This window comes from Amaranthus tricolor, chromosome 11 (genome assembly GCF_026212465.1).
Source record: "Amaranthus tricolor cultivar Red isolate AtriRed21 chromosome 11, ASM2621246v1, whole genome shotgun sequence".
NCBI classification, from domain to species: domain Eukaryota; kingdom Viridiplantae; phylum Streptophyta; class Magnoliopsida; order Caryophyllales; family Amaranthaceae; genus Amaranthus; species Amaranthus tricolor.
This window is the reverse complement of record NC_080057.1, coordinates 25,833,639-25,851,646: the sequence shown is the minus strand read 5'-3', so window position 1 is coordinate 25,851,646 and position 18,008 is coordinate 25,833,639. Positions and strand designations below refer to the sequence as shown.

Genomic DNA, 18,008 nt, shown 5'->3' with positions numbered 1-18,008 from the left:
ATATAAATGTCAGCTTTGATCTTAGGATTTGTTTCCACTAAATTATTTGAGAACCTTTAAGCAAGTTGACTTGCTTCTAGACTTGATTGTCATACACAAAATCCATCTTAGATCTTATACTCCAAACTTTTTCTCAAAGTTGAGTGCTTTTTTAATTAAATAGGTCAAATTCTAAGGAACTGAGCAAGTACATAAATCATCATTTATTCCATAATTTACAACAAAAAGACTTTATCTTTGTTGTGGAAAGTATCACCTTCCTCATACAAGGTTTTAAGTTTGATTCTCAACTAGTCCTTTCCTTTCTCCAGTATATCTTATAATAAAAAACATCAAAAAATTAGATGAAAAAATTTATATATATATATATATATAGTTTGTGACAATTTACTACATGCTGACCCTCTAATAAATATATAAATAAATAACTAATAAATTAGATAGAAGGTTTTTCATGATTAAATTAGTTGGGAAAGGTGCCTTTTTTACACAAATCATAAATGTAGTTGAGAATAGTCAAGAAATTAAAATAATGTAGAAGGATTAAATTGATTATATAGGGACAGGAAGAACATTAATTCAACTCAATTGAGTACCCCTTCATCATCATCATCATGATTCATGATCATCTTGCATTTACCCACTGATGACCATTATGTTTATACCTCAGCAAACTGGCTAATATAATGTAGCCACTCATTTTCCTCTACCAATTTAAATAGCCACCATAAAGAACATGGAAAAGGTCATCATTCCTTCACTTGTTGGGGTATACATATAATTTGACCTCTCGATTTTAATTTTAGTCCCATCTAAAATTGACTAGAAATTTGATCGGAAATTATTAGATTATAAATTCGAAAATTAAGATCAGTGGGTGAAACTCGGACATTAGTGGGTTGAACTCATAACGCTGCATAATTTAAAAATGACACAAAATGAAACAATAAAATGACGGATAAGATTTTACACATTTATAGCATATATGAGTTGTAGCGTAAAACTCCATCAAGTAAAATAATATTATCACGAGATTAGAATCGTAAGTAAAGTTTATCCAGTCTAATTTCATGTCTTATTACATTATGTATACTAGTATGCAGTTTAAGAACCTTTATCTTTAAGGCCGCTCTTAGGAACAACCTTAAAAGAAGCTTCTATAGACGCACGCGATCAACACAACAACACTATGATATCTGGTCAAGTTAAAAAACAACTGTGGCTGATGACAATGTTATATCTTGTTAGTTAAGGTGTAAAAAATTTTCATCTTATTCACTTATCACTTTTTTCCTTTAAACTTACTATATATTATTTTAAAAAATTTCGTGTAAATTTACCCAAAAGGAAAAAAAAAAAAAAAACCTTATCAATCCCTTACTAATGTTACTAAGTTAACATCTTAAATATTCTTAATTTGATAATGACCAAGTTTACACAACCTTTTTACTTGGCCATTCCTTTATGAGACATGTGAGTTGGCATGTCTTTGAATTTATTTATTGGTGTATGTCTAATGATTTATGATTGGGTCTAGAACAACAATAGTGCAATACCAAATATTATTCTAGTACGCAATAATCTTAATCTTTTCCTAAGGAACAAGGAGAAAACATCACTTTAGTTTTACTCAATCCTGTTCGTTGTAAAATTTTTTTTTTCTCGTATTGAAAAACTCTTTAACTTTTATTATTATATTTATTTGACGTAAAATGTATTTATAGATATTAAGACTGTATATAAATATATTTAAAAATATTTAAAAAATAAATATAATAAAAATTATAAAACAGAGAGAGTATAATTAACTTTTAACAAAGAAAAGTATTTACTTTTTGCACTTTAGTAATGTTTGATATTACTATCGTGGAAGAAATTATGAGAAATACTTTAATGATATGCTTGCCATAGTTGCCAATTTAAAATTTATTTTCAATGTTAAATTGGTTTAAATACTATATTTGACAAATCTTGAATTTGAAAATGTGGAATTGGGTGAATTTCATAAAATTCCATATAATTGGGTCCAATATTAAAATTTCTAAATTTCAAATATATTGGTGTCATTTACAATTTTTAAATTTAAATATCGAAATTAAATTTTTTATTTTCAAATGAATTCTATTTTGTCAAATAGTACAATGATTTCAAAAAAATAAAAATAATAATAAAAAAATAAAAATAATTTCCAATGTGTGGATTGCATGGCTAATGATGTTAGTAGTATAGTAATTAAGACCTATACACGTGAATGTAGGCTTCCCGATTCATGATTGATAAACCATCAAAGTAGATTTTATGGAGTTTTACTTTACGGAGCACCGTGTTATACTTCAACAATCCAATGCCATTTCCATCCATTAGTGCCCCATTTTGTGACCTTTTGTTACCCATTTGCTTTCATATTTTGGTATCTAATTAGATTATATAATAAATTCTAATGTCTCAATTATTAATTTAAATTTTTAATTAGAGTTTGTTTTTTTGATATAGTATCAAATGTTAATATAATGTAAGGTTGCATGTTCGAATTTCATCCACATCATATTTCAAAATAGATTGTTTCGTGCCAAGGATGAGGATTGGAAGGACTCTCATGTACTATAACGTGTTAGAGTGTATAACATATTTTAGGGTCTTAACTATCAGCTAAAGCTTTAGGTTGTGTTCGTTCCTTAATACTATTCACTCCGCCCCATAAAATTTGTCTAATCACTTTCCTTTTTAATATGTTTCGTCAAATTTATTCTATTTCTAATTTTGACTACAACTCCTACTCTGTAATTAATTTCTTTTAACTCTCATCAAAATTTTGGCATCTAAATATTACAACTTCAAAGATGATTCAAGAGAACTAAATCTTGGAGAAAAGATTTAAACAATGATATGTCTTTCTTTGTTTCAAAAATATTAACAAGAGATGTCTATTTGAATGTTCGGAGGGTTTCGAATATGATATCGCAGGTCATTTCGATTTCAGTTATAAAAATATATAGAGAATCTAATTTTTGCTTTTTATATAAGTTAATTTCGAATCAGATGGAATGATTCTCGATTTCCATTAACCAAATCACATTTAAACAACTCTACCAACAAGTACACAAATTAAATTTTCCATCAAATGGTAATATATTTACAATAATCAAATGTGTACTAACATAATTGTCCAGAATGCTTGGCCTAGTCCAAGTATTGTGGCTTACAATCTGGATCAGAAATAAGGGTAGTTAACCAAACTGAATCCCCTGCTACAGATATATCATCTACATTCTTGTGCCATGTCCATTGAGCATGAGTTGAGTTTACAACTTCAAATTGTCCATGCCCAAAACTTGCTTCTCTAAATATAGAGATCTCTGGTTTTGGATCGACAAAACTGGATCGAAAAATCATTTCGAATTACTATATGAGTTAACCCAAGATCTTGAAAAAATGGGAAGTAAATGACTAATCAGTTTTCTTTTGTTTGTTCTATTTTGTTTGAAAAATCATAAAAAGGTATACCTTGTAGCTAGGCCTTCACGATTGCCTCCGTCCCCAATGGTGATATGTACAGCGCCACACTTGTTAGGTTTTCCATCATATACTCGAGTCTGTTCAGTAATTCAAATTGAATTTTGTATTTGTATTAGATCAATAATCAATATGTCGTATGAATTTTAATTAATAAAATGATGAATATTGACTTACGAAACGTTCATAAGCATGGACATGGCCAGTAAAAATCACATCAACTTTTGCGTCAAACAATAATTTCTCCATGGATTGTTTCATACCGATGGATTCAAACTCGCCTACATGAGCTATGTTAGAATTGTACCAAGGTGCATGGAATACGACCACAACCCATGGAGTCTTCGCCCTATCAATCTTCTTTAGATCACGCTCGAGCCAACTATACTGGCTTGAGCCTAGGCTAAAGTCGGTGTAGGAACCAAGCATAATGACGTGAACTTGACTAGCCACATCGAAGGAGTAATATAGGTTAGATTGAGAACCACTCTCCTCGAAAGGCATGTGCCATCGAGCATTGTAAGAAGTAAACGGTGTATTATGAACGATCGGTATCTTTTCAACCTCATGGTTCCCTTGAGTCACCATCCAAGGCCTTCGGCTAGCCAAGGGTTCTACAAGGCGACCAAATGAGTCCCAACTCGGCTGCCAATAATCCGCATAGGACAAGTCTCCTGGTAGTAACAACATGTCATAGTTGGCTTGTGGGATATGTTCGAGTGTTGAATTCGTCCAATTTGTTTGACCTAAATCACCTATATTCCTCACTAATTTTATTAACCTTCATACTTATAGACAAAATAATTTTAGGATTTTTGTGAATTATAGTCTAAATGATTTTTTTGTTTTTGAATTACAACCATTAAAGTATCAAAGTTTACAACATTCGGGCCAAATCATAAAAGTCTTAAACTTTAATCTAGTCTGAACGCTGTAGACTTTAATACTTTGGTAACTGTAATTTATAAAAATAATATACTACAGTTGTAATTTACAAAAATCCTAAATTTTAAGACCGTAATTTGCAAATTATTCAATAAAAAGTGTTACCTATGACAGCAAATTTAATGGGCAATTGAGATGGTGTAGTCTTGAAAGTGAACTCACGAGAAGTATCTCCACCACAACGGTAGTAATAAATAGTATTGGGCTTAAGAGGCCCAATGACTACCTCATGAATTTGGCCCGATTTGTACAAGACATACTTATAAGTTGTAGAACTTCCATTATTTGTAGTATCATATGTTGTTGATGACAAACCATACTCTATTATAGAAGGAGCTGGATCTTGAGTGATCCATGATATTCTCATTCGATCATTTCCCACCATTGAAATATGCACCTATTATTTCATAAAGAATACAAAGTTAACACGTAGATACAGGTGTTTATTTGGGTCATTGGGTATTTCGGATTTGTTTTGGGTTGGTTTAAAAATGATTTGTCTCCTTATTGATTTTTACATAATTATAAGTTCATAATAAAGTCGATTGGATAAATGTCGAATTGAAAGGTTTATTTTAAACACCTCTATATGTCGTTGTGTTTCTGAAAAAAGTAACTTAAGGGAGAGGTGTTTTGATGTTTGTTGTTGTCTGAAAATGTTGATTGTTTTTCTTGTCGTTTAAGTTAGTTGGATAAATAAGTTGTTGCGGAGATGTTTGGTAAAACTAAATTTTGACTAGTGGTCGTTTACTATAGAAAATAGGGCCATCAAGCCAAAAGGCAATAAAAAAAAAATCTAATTTGAGTAGCTTTCTCATTTAAACTCTAAAACCATTTTTAGCTAACTGAAAAGTTATTTACTGAATAAATTATTTTTGATTGTTGAACAGCAAATAAGCTAAAAGCTAAAAAATCAACCTATAAATTCATTTACGGAGTACTCCCTAAGATGAACACTCGCCTAAGATGAACACTTGTCAATATTTTGGTTTACAGATTCATATATAAGATCAAAATTACTTGTGTGTGAATAATACCATAAGTCAAAATAGTGCTAGCATTTCTATACGTAAGTAGTATAAGTTAAACTATATTTCCGTATATAAAGAAAAGTAAACCAATATATAAACATACTTCATTAACTACCGATTAAACTAGTTATATAATTAACTATTTGACTTTTTTAGTTGATTTATATGTTCGGGTGAAAGTATTAATAATTTTTATTGGCTTTTAAATTAGCTATACAAGATTAGAAGTCAAATACAATATTGATTTTCTTTTTTATTATATTATAGATGTATTCCATGTCTTAAATACATCTGTTGAACAAACACACACCATGACATAAATGTTAGAGTTTTTAGCAAATGACATGGTTGATTCTTGCGTACAAACTACACCATCAAAACCACTTGGTGTTGTTCTTTATTAGTCCTTATCATGGTAATATACTTAATATAAATTAATCTTTTATTTCAAATAAGCAATAAAGATTCCAAATAGAATTTGCCAAATTAATGTCATATACTTATATATGAACATGTCTTGGCATATCCAATAATCCCCTCTATCTTTTAGCATTTACTATACAGATAAAATTTCACAAATCAAAAAACAGATAAAATTTGGCAAATCAAAAATAATAAAACTGCCTGTAAAAGATTCATTTATAAAGAATTTTAAAAAAAATTAAAATTTTTTGTAAGAAACGATCTCTTAGAGAGACTATTTTTAATTGGATTGGTCCAAAATGAAAATTATAGAATAAGTTTCTCGGTATGTATTAAGTATATTGTAAGTATACATTTACATTATTGTAAGTAGTTAAGTATTTAACCGGTGGACATTAAGTATGTTGTAAGTAGACATTAAAGAAATTGTAAGTTAGCATTAAGAATATTGTAAGTAGGTATTAAAGATATTATAAGTTGGCATTAAGGATATTGTAAGTAGGCATTAAAGTTTTTCAGTGGGCATTAAGAATATTGTAAATAGCCATTTTAAGTACTTTTTCGAAGGACATTAAGTATAATATAAGTAGTTATTAAGAATAATGTAAGTAGACATTAAGAATACAGTATGCGGATATTAAGATTTAATAGATTAGACCTGAGAGACGTCTTTCAAAAAGACGGTCTCTCATGACACTAACTGAAAAAAATATATGAAAAATATATGATTAAAATGAAAAAGACAATGGAGCAAAACGTATAGAACAAACTAAAAAAATTGAGCAAAAATTGTGAGACAGAAGAACTATTACGTGACAAAGAATAATACAAATTACAACATGCAAATGGCGAAAAATACGCATTTGGCATTAACTTCAAGGAATTAAATTCAATGTAGCACTAAATTAAATTAAACAAAAAGCCTCATGTGAGCTACAAAGCATATGCTTAGAAATGATTCTCCCATATTCTCCTAGGTTTAATATTTTGAGCCTGTTATTAATTTATTCATAAGCTTAATTCCAAAATAGGGATTTTTTCTATTTCATGTTCCTACGCTCAACTAAAAATATTATTTTACTAAGATAGAAATCCTTACAACGCACGGATTTTTCAATACATTAATATTTTAATGAAATTTTAGATTGCAAATCATACTTTATATTTTTTTTAAAATTCAAAATTATAATTATGGTAGTGTAACAATGTAAATGACTGATTTTAATGATCAATTAATTGAATTTTATGTCATTTTAGTTTTAAATAGCAATTGATGGAAACAGAGCTATTATGTACTTCAAGTAATTTCCTAAATTGCTGTATAATTTTATGCAAAGTGTAATTTTGTAGTATAAATTTCTAAATAGTGTAATTTCAATTACATTGGAATAAATGTAATTTATTCTATAGTATAATTTCTACACAGTGTAGTTTTTTAGAATTTTATCAGACAATATATAATGTTCAACATAGTATATTATATATTTCCATTATAATAAACAGTGCATTTTTATACAACTTGTAATTGGAATAATTGTGATTTATGACATCCATTAATGTGTGAGTTTTACTGAAAATATACATTTGTAAATATGGCAAGTGTAAAAAAATACAAATCAGTCAAATTCCATTAATACTATCCAATGAAAAAAAGACAAATTACATGTTCACAATCAAACTTCTTTTTTGCTATTATACAGTAAAATTAATAGAATGTATGATAATTTTAAAAAGAATTTAGCATTCTAAAATTAACTTCATTTATAAATATTTCAACTTTCGAATCATTAAGTTTAGAGAATCGAATTTTATCTCTATTGGAACATTTATTACTTTTCTTATGAACGATCTGAGTTCTATTTTCGCTGTCAGTCCATCCTCTCCTCTCAACCTAACTTGTACTAAAAAAACCACTTATTTTGAGTGAATTAATTTATTATAAAAAAATAATTTTTTGCGATTAATTAAAATAAATTTATCAAATTAATTATTTATGATTTGTTTATTTTAAAGTACTATTACTAATTTTAAGATTTATCATGTTTGAAATTTTTCTAGGGCATTAGAGGTTAGTAATTCTCCATAATTGTACAAGTATTTCGAAGTATATATATTAAACAACTTTTGGGTGCATTTTGGCATTTTTTGTTTTGGAGAAAATGTTTTTTTATATATCTTTTTCTTATTTCTCAATTTTATAGTTTGATAAAAATTACATAAAATTTTTATTATTTAATTAATTTTCTTCTACTCTTTCGATTCCAAGAATTAAAACAAAAATAAATTATTTATACTACTCCTAATATGAAAATGAAAAGCTAGAATTAGTAGTTACCTGCTGAGGAACGGTTGATCCTAGTGGTGGTGCACGGTGGTGCAACGCCATTTTTGCAGGAAATGCCGCCCAAATAACAGCCAATATAAGTAACACAAGACTAGAATTCACCATCATAAATAAAGATACTATTTTTCTACTATAATGCATCATTATATTTATAATATATATATCAACAAAATGTGCTCCGATTTTATTTGGTTGATTAATAAGATATGGGAAATTAATGTGTATAATATATATGTATATATGTATATAGAAGTAAATAAAACTGTATATAGTATTATACGTATGAATACAAATATTTGAAATGATAATAATAAAAAAACATAGAAATATTACAATAACAATGTTTTTTGAGAGAAGGAATTTGGGTACAATGTATGGAATGTGTATGATGCAAATGTAATAAATGGTTGTTAATTTGTTATGGACGGAGACAGACTATTATAGTTTTTCAGTTTGCTACATGTTTGGCAACTTCTTTACGCAGCAATCTACGGTGGTGTTTGCATGTGTCACATCTTAAATTCTAGAATTTAAGGTTAAGTCTCAGGTTATTTGATTAAAAAATTTATTAATAATATTTATTTTATTCTAATTACATATTTATATTTTTAATATTATTTATAATTAATTTTAAATAAAAACATATTTAAGTGATTTTTTTATTTAATTTAATATAAATTTTATTTTGAATTTGCTCTTTTATCTCATTCACTCATTGCTCTTTTACACAAAAACTCTTAAATTTCGAATATAGATGCAATATGAAAAAAACTTTTCTCATATGTAGCCCTAATGTCAAAGGGGTTTTAAACTATCATGTGTATTTTGAGATGATTTGATTTTGCAAAATTGACTAAATGTCCTTACAATTTTTTAAAAGAAAATTATATTTAATTTACAAATCTTATGGATTTGATATTTGACACCACGTTAAATTTTAACATCATTTTAAACTATTTAAATATTTACCCTAAAAATGCCAATATGTTTGACTTTACATATATATTTAATGATATTCAAGATTTCCAACTTAAGAATAAGATTATAACATTTTCTTATCATCGTTTCAAAAACTAAATATAATAACATCTATCATCTTGAAAAAAAATAAAATTAATGACATTTTCTTGTCAAATTGCTCTTATAATCTTGAAAACCGACTAATTACTGATTCAACCCATTTTTCTAGAATTTATTATATTTTTTGGAATTATACTATATTTTTGTTTAAATTATAACTCTCTATTTTCGGTTGATTCTTATCATTTGAATCACTATTTTTAGTATCTTTTATGTGTGAGGTTACAAGTAAAATGTAACAGAAATAAATGAAACAAAGATAATATCTAAAAGACCAAAAATATCAAGGAAAGTGTATGATATTTTGTATCTTGAATTCATAACGAACAAATTGATACATAACGAGCAAAGCAAGAGTTTAAAGAGGAGCAAAATGGTAACAAAGACTACTACAACAATGAGATTATCAAGTCTTATCTCAAATAGAGTAAAATTATATTTTATTTTGATAATATTTCAGGTTTAATTTTATCTAGCTCTTTCATTCCCTCGGCATATTTATAATCCAAAAAATCAATAAATAAACAAAAATGAAGGCTACAAATTCCAATACTATACCAAAATTGGGCAGCCCATTTACACTATCTAGCCACAAAACAGCCACCAGCTCATATAGATTACAAGGAAGCCTAGTTTGTTCTTGGAAATTAATACGTAAATCTGTTGAGTGGTCCGGTTTGGAGCCGTGTTTAGGTGAAGTGGCTTGGTTTTTGGATCGGTCGGAATCGGTCTTTGGTTAAAATACTAGGAGTAGTCTCTGAGGAATATCATTCATATAGTCAGTATTTTGGTTACCAACATTGTAGATGGCAGTATTTTAGCTGCCATTGGCTTTCCACATTTGGCAACATATTTCTTATGCCATCCTATAAAAGGTATGTTTTACTTAATTTGGTACATTTTTACGTATGAACACATTTTTTATGCATAAGATAATTTTGATTTGAGTTTATCAGTCATTTGATTAAATATTATATATATATATATACAACATAGAAATATAACATAGAAAATAACAGCAAAAATGATTCAATATATATACAAATCTAGTAAATTGGCCAGATTTGCCCATGAGTTTGTGGATAATGATTTGAAAGAGTAGGTTTTTAGGTCCATAATATAGAATGTAACAAATTTAAATGAATTAACAAACATTAAATAGATAATAGTTGAATTTAATTAGAGTAAATATTCATAATAGTACAACCAATTATTCAGAGGCAATTTGGTTTGTTAAGCAATCTATCTTTGAGTATTAAAAGTAACATGGAAAGTTTGATAGGATAAACCAAAATTTGCCCCAAGTACATGAGGAATATTCCATTTTCTTAGTAGTATTTAAATGAGAATATGCTTTTATTGTTTTTTTAATAATAATATTAAATATATAAAATTGATGATAGAATTTTCAATAAAAAATCTAAATATTTTTAACATCTCCTTTTTTTTTATATTTGTAGCAAGATTAAGTGCATTGAAAATAAATTATTTAATTTTAACTGATAAAGTTATATATATGCATTAAATTTTGTTTTGCTGGGAGTCCAGATGAAAAATGTATATGTAATGACAATAAGTTAATAAAATATAATGATATGACATCCAATAGCTTATCTTTGAGATTTTAGTTAACTCATGTTTGAACTTTCAGTCCATGTAAAATTTTAGCTCATGAACAATTCTTACATAATTTTTATTTTTGAAAACTCATATGTAGAGGAATATATACAATCTTTATAGTTTTCTTCATTCAAAATTATATAATTGTTGAGATTAAACCAAGCAACAAATTAAAAGTACTATATTCTCCATGTATTGAACACTTTATTTGATGTATACTATACAATATACAATGCTTATCATTATCTTTAAGTTTAGTCTTCTTTTGCTTGATGTTGAAATACACATCTTTAAAAAGCTTATACAAAATGATCAAACACATTAAAAAGCCAATTTCTAGTTATTATCATGGAAGAATTTAAATTGGGGTCTTTCTATGCCATGATCTGGAAAGTGTCGTTTCTAACAATGTATGGGCCATAAGCAAACTGAAAGAAGTGGGCCCTTTTTATGAATAGTCGATTTTGAACTTAAACGGGTGTTTGAAAAAATAATAAAAATGGATCCTATATATTATAATTAGCATTAAAAATGTAGACGTATCATGTAATTCTTAAATGATAAAAAAAACTACTCATAAATTGCAAATTTTTAAGTGTGTATTTCCATGAACTAGCATTTTCTAATTTTAGGGCCCTTTTAACTCTAGGCCCTAGACAAATGCCTACCTTGCGTATGGTCAGGAATGGCCTTGAATCTGGATTAGTCGACTAAAAAATTATAACACATCAAAATAACAATCAAACTGATGCGATAATCATGCTAATCGATCAGATGGGTGTTTGGTCTATCTTATACCAATATTCTAAATTCGCCATTCATATACATGTTCATATGATGAAAAGCATGCACAACATCATTTTCATATACACATACTTAGACTTGCTTCACGCCAATAAAATCCCACCACAAATATATTAAAAGTAGTAAATATTTATATAAACAAACACATTCCTTCAAAGTTACAAGAATCAATCAACTAACATATATACATATATTTGCTCATCTAATGTTATATTTCTCTTGTTATTTTAGTTTGATAGAAAAAATGGCAAAACCCAAGACTTGTGCAAATTTACTCATGATATTCCTCATCAACTCTTTGATTTTCACTACATTTCCTTCTCAATCACGTGCTTCATCCTCCGTCGATTTTGTCCGGCCACCGGCTCGGAGTGTCATTGTCACGCCGCACAACCGTTCCGCTTCTGATCCTCAACAGGTATCACACCCTTTTCTTGTTTGAATAAGAGTGTTGATCATAAATAGCTTGATCCTATATAGATAATAAGTTGGTATATAAAATATATTGTATGGTTCTAATAATAAATTTAAATTTTTAAAATAAATTAAAAATTTAAACTTATTACTTAGCGATTATAAAACTTAATGCAAGTCTAATATAGTCGGAGTCATAGTTAGCGGCTTAGAGCCTCAAACATATATTAATTTTGATAGAGCATTTAAATATTTAAAGGCTATATTTAATTACGTACTTCAATTTTAGTTTGGTATATATTTACCCTACAAATATAGTTAATAGTATAGACGACAAAAATAAAAATCTAAAATTTTCGCCAAATTTAGTGACGAGCAAGAAGGAGAGGAAAGGGGAGGAGAGAAGAGAAAAAAGACGGACATATATGATAAATCTGTATGTTTTTAGTGTTGCTCAAAACTCATATTTTTTGATGCCCAAAATTTTCAATTTGTAGTAGTTGGTTTTTTGGCATCATGAAATTAGAAGTCAAAGTAACATAATATCACAGATTCAAACCTAATCCACCTCCTTTGAGTTAGTGAAATTTTGTAACAAATGTAAAGAGCGTATGTGTTACATTTACAATTTCAGCTCACATGCGTGAAGAGGTGTCATGATACAGTATATATAATATAATCTATAGTCACTTCAAACATATTATGGTTAAACTTTTGATTGAGCCGAGATTGAACTATATACTCTACAATCAATGATGATGTGACTTGACCCAACTTAAAATGATCATTTATTACCCATTTCTTATTTAAGATGCATGATTACATTGGTTATAATATAGGTACATGTATCCTTAGTGGGAAAGGATCAAATGAGAATAACATGGATTACCCAAGGAATGGCACCCTCAATAGTAGAGTATGGGACAAATTCAGGAGAGTATGATACATTTGCAAAAGGTGATCACAAGACGTACCATTATTTTATGTATAGTTCGGGACGAATACATAATGTTGTGATAGGACCTTTGAAGCCAAACACTACGTATTATTATCGATGTAGCAACAAAGGCCCTCAATTTTCCTTGAGAACACCTCCTCCTTCTTTTCCAATTGAATTTGCCATTGTTGGTAAGTCATTTATTAATTTTTTGCTTTTACTTTTTAAATTTCACACTTTACTGGTAAATTTATTATTGAACTTATACATAATAAAATCTGCATAAATGTAAAATTGGCTGCAAATAAATTTGACGAGGTTTCATCCTAAAACCAATTAGTAATAAGAGTAGTAGTCAAGTTTATATGTTAGTCAACATCTCTCTAATTTTTCGATGTGAGATTACATGTGGGTTATTTTTCAACACATTCTTTAACATCATTACTTCTGCCGTTTTCATCTAGGAGATCTAACTCTTGTTAAGTGCATAATAAAATAGTATGCACCAATCTTAATGTGCTACCAGAATAAGAGGAGTTATCGATAGAGAAAAATGTATGTGCATCTTATGTAATGGAGTAAGATGGGTCGAATACTTATTTCTATATGTATATTAAATTGATTCAACCACAATTTTTACGTGTTATATAATATAAGATTTTAATCATATGATTTGAATCTTGGCCAAGATATACTAAATAAAAATTAAAAAGTAAGGGACCTTTTAAACCACGTGATCTAATCCAAATTTTTTTGTTATTGTTATTTTATGTATTAGGGTCGTTACTTAGAATACAAGCTGAACCACCAATTTGGAGTTAAAGCTTAAAGCATAATAAATTTTTGATTTCGTCTACTCCATAAAAATTAAAATGAATTTAGTTGTGGAGACGGCACGTTACGTGTTTATTTTCATGTCAAAAAAAGCTTTTGAAGAATGTTAGGTTATTAGAGTTTGGATCTTAAGATATAGTTAAAATTTTTATTCAAATAGAAAATAAATTATAGTCTTAAAAGTTAAGAAATTTTGCGATTATTAGATTTAATATTTATGTTTTGCAAATTACAACTATTAAAGTATTAAAGTCTACAGCGATTAAACCAATTTTATGATTCCGTCCATTTTAGCGGTCGCATTTTAGATTAAGTAGTTGTAATTCTATGATGTGATCTGTATGTTCTAGACTCTTATACTTTGATTGCTGTAATTCACAAAAAATAAATATTGAGGTTGTAATTCGTAAAAGTCGTAAACTTTATGGTTAAAATTCGCAAATTATTCTTAAAATTAGGTGGGCTAAGATATAGACTTTTTAACCTCTTTTGTTATTACGCTTAACTACTGAATCACATATTTTTACTGAAGCAGTTAGAAAATATTTAAATATTACTCACTCATATTCACACAATGTGTCGCATTTGAATTTTTCTATTTTTTAGGAGGTCAAATGAAACCACATATGAAAGAAAAAATTATAGTGTTTTTAAATTTTAATAGGATAAAGTGTAGTATGTGTAAAAGTGTGAAAAAGTTAGATTTAGTAAGGGTAAATTAATAAAATTAACATAATTAAAATTAAAATAAGACATTTAAGATGATTTAACCTGTTAACCAAATAAGAAATGAGACACTTAAAATGAATAGGATGAAGTATAAAATAACCCAAAAAATCTAGGGTGGTCCGACCGTAGGAAGATTATCCAGCGCGTGTATAGACGTAGGTCTTTGGTGAAGTTCATACGTTAATGATTCGTATTTCGTATGTACGTTAGCAAATTCGTTAAAGCTTAGCTTTTGTATTTGGTAAGCTTGGGACAACAATAAATACTTTTACGTGTTATTATTGTCTTTAAGATGAAGTTAAGTAGTAAAAGCCCAAAAGTTGTTGTCTATTCTCTTGAGGCCCGACCAATTGTGAACGTATCGGCCCACTATGAAAATTGTAGGCTTTCTTTGTTTATCACCAAAACTTTCTCACACACTGTATCATAATAAGATGATCTAAAAAAAATTTATATTTTAATAATCTATATAAGTTGGGTTATTTAGCTCATGTATATGGTAGTCTCGCTGTAAGATTGTCTCATATAACAGTATATGAAACTTTCTACTAGATTATTAGCTAAAACATATCTAAACAGCTAACCCAATATGAACAATTTGAAACCAAAATGACTAATAAGAAATAGTATTTGGCAATTAGATTTTGGTTATTAATTGATAATTGGTTCAATTAGCTTGTTTGACTGGTATGTAATATTGGCTATTTTGCCAGCATTTAAGTTTGTTATTAAAATGTTTGATAAAAACTAGTTGTTCATTGTGTGTTATTTATTAGAGAAAATAAATCAACGACTAATGAAACTGTTACTCATATGTTAGACTTAAAATATCATTTACCCTCACTTTTTTGACTGAAATGACTAATTAAAAATTTAAAAGCTAAAAGTTAACCAAAAGTCATTTCCTTTTAATTGTAAACTTTTTCTAAAATATTTATGTTGAATCAATCTATCGCTAATGATGTAGATTGATGAGTTGTTTGTAAAAATGATTACAAAGGAAGACTAAAATCTAAATTTCGTCGATATGGCCTATAAAAAATCGATAAATTATCATTGTGATGAACTTTTTTGTGATTTTAGATTGTCAAAGTATCTATTTATAAAATTATACCAATTTTTAATTGAAATTTAAACTTTTTTTTAATGTAAATAGGGGATTTAGGCCAAACAGAATGGACTAAATCAACCTTAGAGCATGTTGGACAAAGAAATTATGATGTATTCCTACTACCCGGAGACCTTTCTTATGCGGATACCCAACAACCACTTTGGGATAGTTTTGGTCGTTTAGTTGAGCCATATGCAAGCCGAAGACCATGGATGGTTACACAAGGTAACCATGAGGTTGAGTTCCTTCCCTTTGTTAGTGACTCTTTTAGGGCATACAATGCAAGATGGGGCATGCCCTATGAGGAAAGTGGGTCAACTTCAAACCTCTATTACTCATTTGATGTGTATGGGGCCCACATCATAATGCTTGGGTCCTACACTGACCATGATGTTGATTCAGCTCAGTATACATGGCTTCAAAATGATTTGGCAAAAATCGATAGGTCAAAGACTCCTTGGATCATAGTGTTGTTACATGCACCATGGTATAACTCGAATACTGCTCACAAGGGCGAAGGGGAAAGTATGAGACGCGCAATGGAAGATATGTTGTATAACGCTAGAGTTGATGTGGTATTTGCTGGTCATGTTCATGCATATGAGCGATTTGTAAGTTCACTTATATATAAAGCAACTTTTACTTGATTGGTTGAAAATAAACTCAAAATTATTTTTTTTAGATAAACTCAATTATTCGGTATAATTGCAGAAAATATATACCAAACTTTGGTTTACTCTTAATTTATAGACTTACAATAATGAAACTTTGAAAATAATTACAAACAATACGTGAGTTTTTTTAATATAAACAATATATGTAAGTTTATTTTTAGTGGATAAAGTAAATGTTGATTTATTTTTGAATAATTTTTCATTTAATACATATCCATAAATCTCATGAAACTTAGCTATAACTTTTTTTTTTTTTTTTTAAATGCCAGACAAGAGTTTATAATAATCAAGTTGATCCATGTGGACCTCTTTACATTACCATTGGTGATGGAGGGAATAGAGAAGGTCTTGCTTTGATGTAAGTATTCTTATGCATGCATTTATCTTGTTTATTTTCTTAATTATGTTCACTAATATGTATGTTAATTAACAATGTCTTTTCTCAATTTAATTCATAATTGTAATTGATTAAAAATATTGCTAAATAAAAATAATATATCCGAATTGATTCAAATTTAATTTTTATTTTCTAAAGATATTTTAATATAAGTGGATAAAATCTTCCTCGCTTACTTGATAAAAAAGTCAAATTCTTAATCTGAAGAATATAGGTTCAGCTATATGAATCAAAATACATTAATACGAGAGATCATTCTTGTTGTAGAATACATGAAGAAATAAATGACTTTATTTTGTGAGGAGCAATTATTTTCCGTTCTTCTTCATTTATTTTTTATCTACTATCCTAAATAAAATATATTCACTAATTTGATTGAAGGTTCGAAGATCCAGCTCCATCGATTTCAATGTATAGAGAGCCGAGTTTTGGACATGGACGGTTGAGATTGGTTGATGGTAAAAAAGCTCATTGGTCATGGCACCGTAACAAAGACTCAAATGCCACAACATTTGCCGATGAAGTATGGCTAGAAAACTTAAGTACGACCTCCTCATGTTCATCAAACGGCTCAAAATTTTCCCACGATGAATTTTGAAAATTGTTTGTATGTAACATCAAATATGTACGTAGCTAATTGTAAGAATAACTAGAATTAATGTCTTGTCTTGGACTCTTGGTCGGAGTAAAGACTGCTGTCTCAAGATAAGATATTAAATTTAATTATATTCTCGCATAGCTTTTTTCTTCCCTTAGCTTCTCATGTATTTAGAAAATTTATGAACAATACTTTAGATTTATAGGAGGAATTGAGGAAATGAAGTTTTGATTTCCGTAGAACTATACTCCGTGATTTTTTTAACACATATGTATCGGGAAATGCTATATAACCAAATATATTTGAAATACTAAGAAAATACCAAATGATATTTAATATTGTTTATCTAGTTCATAAAGAAATATAGTATTGTCTATCAATATAGTAAGACCATTTTTATTCTTTATTAGACTGGCTTGAATATACACTTATGGTCTTAAAGTGATCAGTTATAATTATAGTTTTAAAGTGATAACCTTTTATAAACTTAGAGTGATCACTTATAAATTTAACATGATCACTTACAATCTTAAAGTGATCAATCAGAAAAATAA

At 28.2% G+C, this 18,008-nt stretch overlaps 2 protein-coding genes across 2 annotated transcripts; one reads left to right on the top strand and one right to left on the bottom strand.

The window, feature by feature from the left end:
* Positions 1-3,154: 3,154 nt before the first annotated feature.
* LOC130827742 (probable purple acid phosphatase 20) lies at positions 3,155-8,446 on the bottom strand. The gene is made up of 5 exons (XM_057693584.1): positions 8,248-8,446; positions 4,564-4,855; positions 3,691-4,268; positions 3,505-3,593; positions 3,155-3,376 (listed from the first exon to the last, which is right to left on the bottom strand). The coding sequence occupies exons 1-5, from the start codon at positions 8,398-8,400 to the stop codon at positions 3,181-3,183; spliced, it is 1,308 nt and encodes a 435-aa protein (XP_057549567.1). The 5' UTR covers positions 8,401-8,446; the 3' UTR covers positions 3,155-3,180.
* Positions 8,447-11,953: 3,507 nt separating this feature from the next.
* Positions 11,954-17,730, top strand: LOC130827741 (purple acid phosphatase 22-like). Its single transcript, XM_057693583.1, has 5 exons — positions 11,954-12,178; positions 13,014-13,302; positions 15,831-16,396; positions 16,729-16,817; positions 17,238-17,730. Exons 1-5 carry the CDS (start codon positions 11,966-11,968, stop codon positions 17,452-17,454), a joined length of 1,374 nt encoding a protein of 457 aa, XP_057549566.1. The 5' UTR covers positions 11,954-11,965; the 3' UTR covers positions 17,455-17,730.
* Positions 17,731-18,008: the final 278 nt, after the last annotated feature.